Consider the following 2,217-nt stretch of genomic DNA (forward strand, 5'->3'; position numbering starts at 1 on the left):
TAGCTTCACTCACAGTAAAAGAAGTGACTCATTGGAAAAGACTCTGATGCTGGGAAAGATTGAAGACAGGAGGTGAAGGGGATGACAGAGGATAAGATGGTTGGATATAATCATAGACACGATGGACATGAGTTTGAGCAAGCTCCAGGAGTTGGTGATGGACAGGGAAGTCTGGCAGGCTGCAGTCCATGGGGTCACAAAGACTCAGACACAATTGAGTGACTGAGCTGAACTTACAGTTAAGGAGACATAAGAGGTGTGTGTTTGATCTCTGCATCAGAAGGATCATCTACGGGAGGAAATGGCAACCCACTCTGATATTCTTGCCTGGCAAACCCCATGGAGAGAGGAACATGGAGGGCTACAGTCCATATGGTTACAAGGAGTTGGTCATGACTGAAGCGACTTAGCACGCAGAGTTACTAAGAAATAATGGCTATATTTCCCTGTCTTGTACATTATATCCTTGTTGCCTATTCATTTTATATAGAGTAGTCTGTGTCTCTCAATCCCCTACTCTTACCTTGCCCATCCCCGCTTTCCTCTACTCAATGGTAAACACTACTTTCTCTATGTGTGAGTCTGTGAATGTTTAAAACTTTGTTAAAATCCAATCAACATAGTGGGATTTATTAAGGGAATCAGGATATAGAATATGCTTTCCAAATGAGGGAAAAGATGAAGAAATCAGAGGAGAGGGTGGATGGGAAGGAAGAGGGATGGAGGCAGGTACAGTCTCCCAGCCATCCAGAGAAGGGATTGCTTCCCATCACGGGTGTGCAAGCATTCTTAGGGCTTCCCTCTGGGATTCATAACAACTTTTAAAACTAAGAAAGAGTAATAACATTTGCCTTGAAACACTTTCCTCTCAGGGTTTTCCGCATGGCAGCCTTTACGTCCTTATTTCTCAAGCTGTAGATCAGAGGGTTCAGCATGGGGATCACTGCAGTGTAGAACACGGAGGCCACATTCTCCTGGGCCAGGGAACTGGCTGTGGAGGGTTTCAAGTATATGAAGGCAGTCGTTCCATAGAACATCCCCATGGCTGCAAAGTGGGAGCTGCAGGTGCTGAAAGCTTTGGACCTTCCCTCTGTGGTTCTGATGTGGAAGATACTGGACAGGATGAAGGCATAGGAAACAAGGATTGTTAAACTGGTGACTATGATGTCAAATCCAGCCAAAGAGAATACTATCATGTCAATATGATAGGTGCTAAAGCAAGAGAGCTTCATAAGGGCAAGTATGTCACAGTAATAATGACTGATGAGTGTCTCACAATAGGACAGTTTCAACAAGGTGACAGTCTCTATGGTTGAGCCAATGAGTGACATGACATAGACCCCAGGCAACAGCAAGAAGCAGGCTCGCTGAGACATGATGATGTTGTAAAACAGAGGTCTGCAGATGGCAACATAGCGGTCATAGGCCATCACTGTCAGTGTGTAACTCTCAGTAACGACAAATAGAAGGAAGAAGTAGAGCTGGGCCATGCACCCTGCATAGGAGATGGTGTTCTTCTCTGACACAAAGTTCACCAGCATCTTAGGGGTAGTGACAGAGGAGTAGCAGAGATCCACAAAGGACAGGTTGCTGAGGAAATAGTACATGGGGGTGTGAAGCTGAGCGTTCAGACAAATCAGGGTTATCATGCCCAGGTTCCCTACTATAGTGACTGAGTAGATCCCAAGGAAGAGGAAGAAGAGGGGGAGCTGGAGCTCTGGTCGATTTGTTAAACCTCCAAGAATGAACTCAGTCACTGTAGAGTGATTTTCTGCAGCCATTGTCCTTGGGGGACCTGTGTGATGTGAGAGAAGAATTGCATGAAAGGCTGCTTCTTGCAGCTTGGTGAAGCTAGTTTTGAGAATCTGGGCCAGCTGTGCGATCCTGATGTCTTTCCTAATGAATATTCCCTCTTCTTGATGGTTGTTTTGGGAGGAAGATAAGACCCCGAGTATTTCAAAGATGAGCCAAAAAGGGGGCAAGATCTGGAGCTGCTGTCACTTTCATGGTTCTAAAATAGCCTAAGTGGGTCTTAAAGTGCAGTTCCTGGACCAGCATCATTGGCATTACATGAAGACATTAGAGATGCAGATTCTCAGGCCTCACCCCAGATCTACCAAGTCAGGAACTCTGGGATGGGGCCCACTGATCTACATATCACACTGTCTCCAGATGAGGCTGAAGAAAGTTTCACGTTTGAGAATTTCAATCCTGTAG

General features: G+C 45.6%; 1 protein-coding gene across 1 annotated transcript; it reads right to left on the reverse strand.

The window, feature by feature from the left end:
- Positions 1–827: 827 nt before the first annotated feature.
- LOC138083470 (olfactory receptor 8A1-like) lies at positions 828–1,781 on the reverse strand. Its single transcript, XM_068977342.1, has one exon. It carries the CDS (start codon positions 1,779–1,781, stop codon positions 828–830), a length of 954 nt encoding a protein of 317 aa, XP_068833443.1.
- Positions 1,782–2,217: the final 436 nt, after the last annotated feature.

Source organism: Capricornis sumatraensis, chromosome 8 (assembly GCF_032405125.1).
Source record: "Capricornis sumatraensis isolate serow.1 chromosome 8, serow.2, whole genome shotgun sequence".
Classification (NCBI taxonomy): Eukaryota; Metazoa; Chordata; class Mammalia; order Artiodactyla; family Bovidae; genus Capricornis; species Capricornis sumatraensis.

Coding starts and splice junctions, on each gene's coding strand:
- LOC138083470 (XM_068977342.1), bottom strand. CDS start 1,781: ATGGCTGCAGAAAATCACTCTACAGTGACTGAGTTCATTCTTGGAGGT.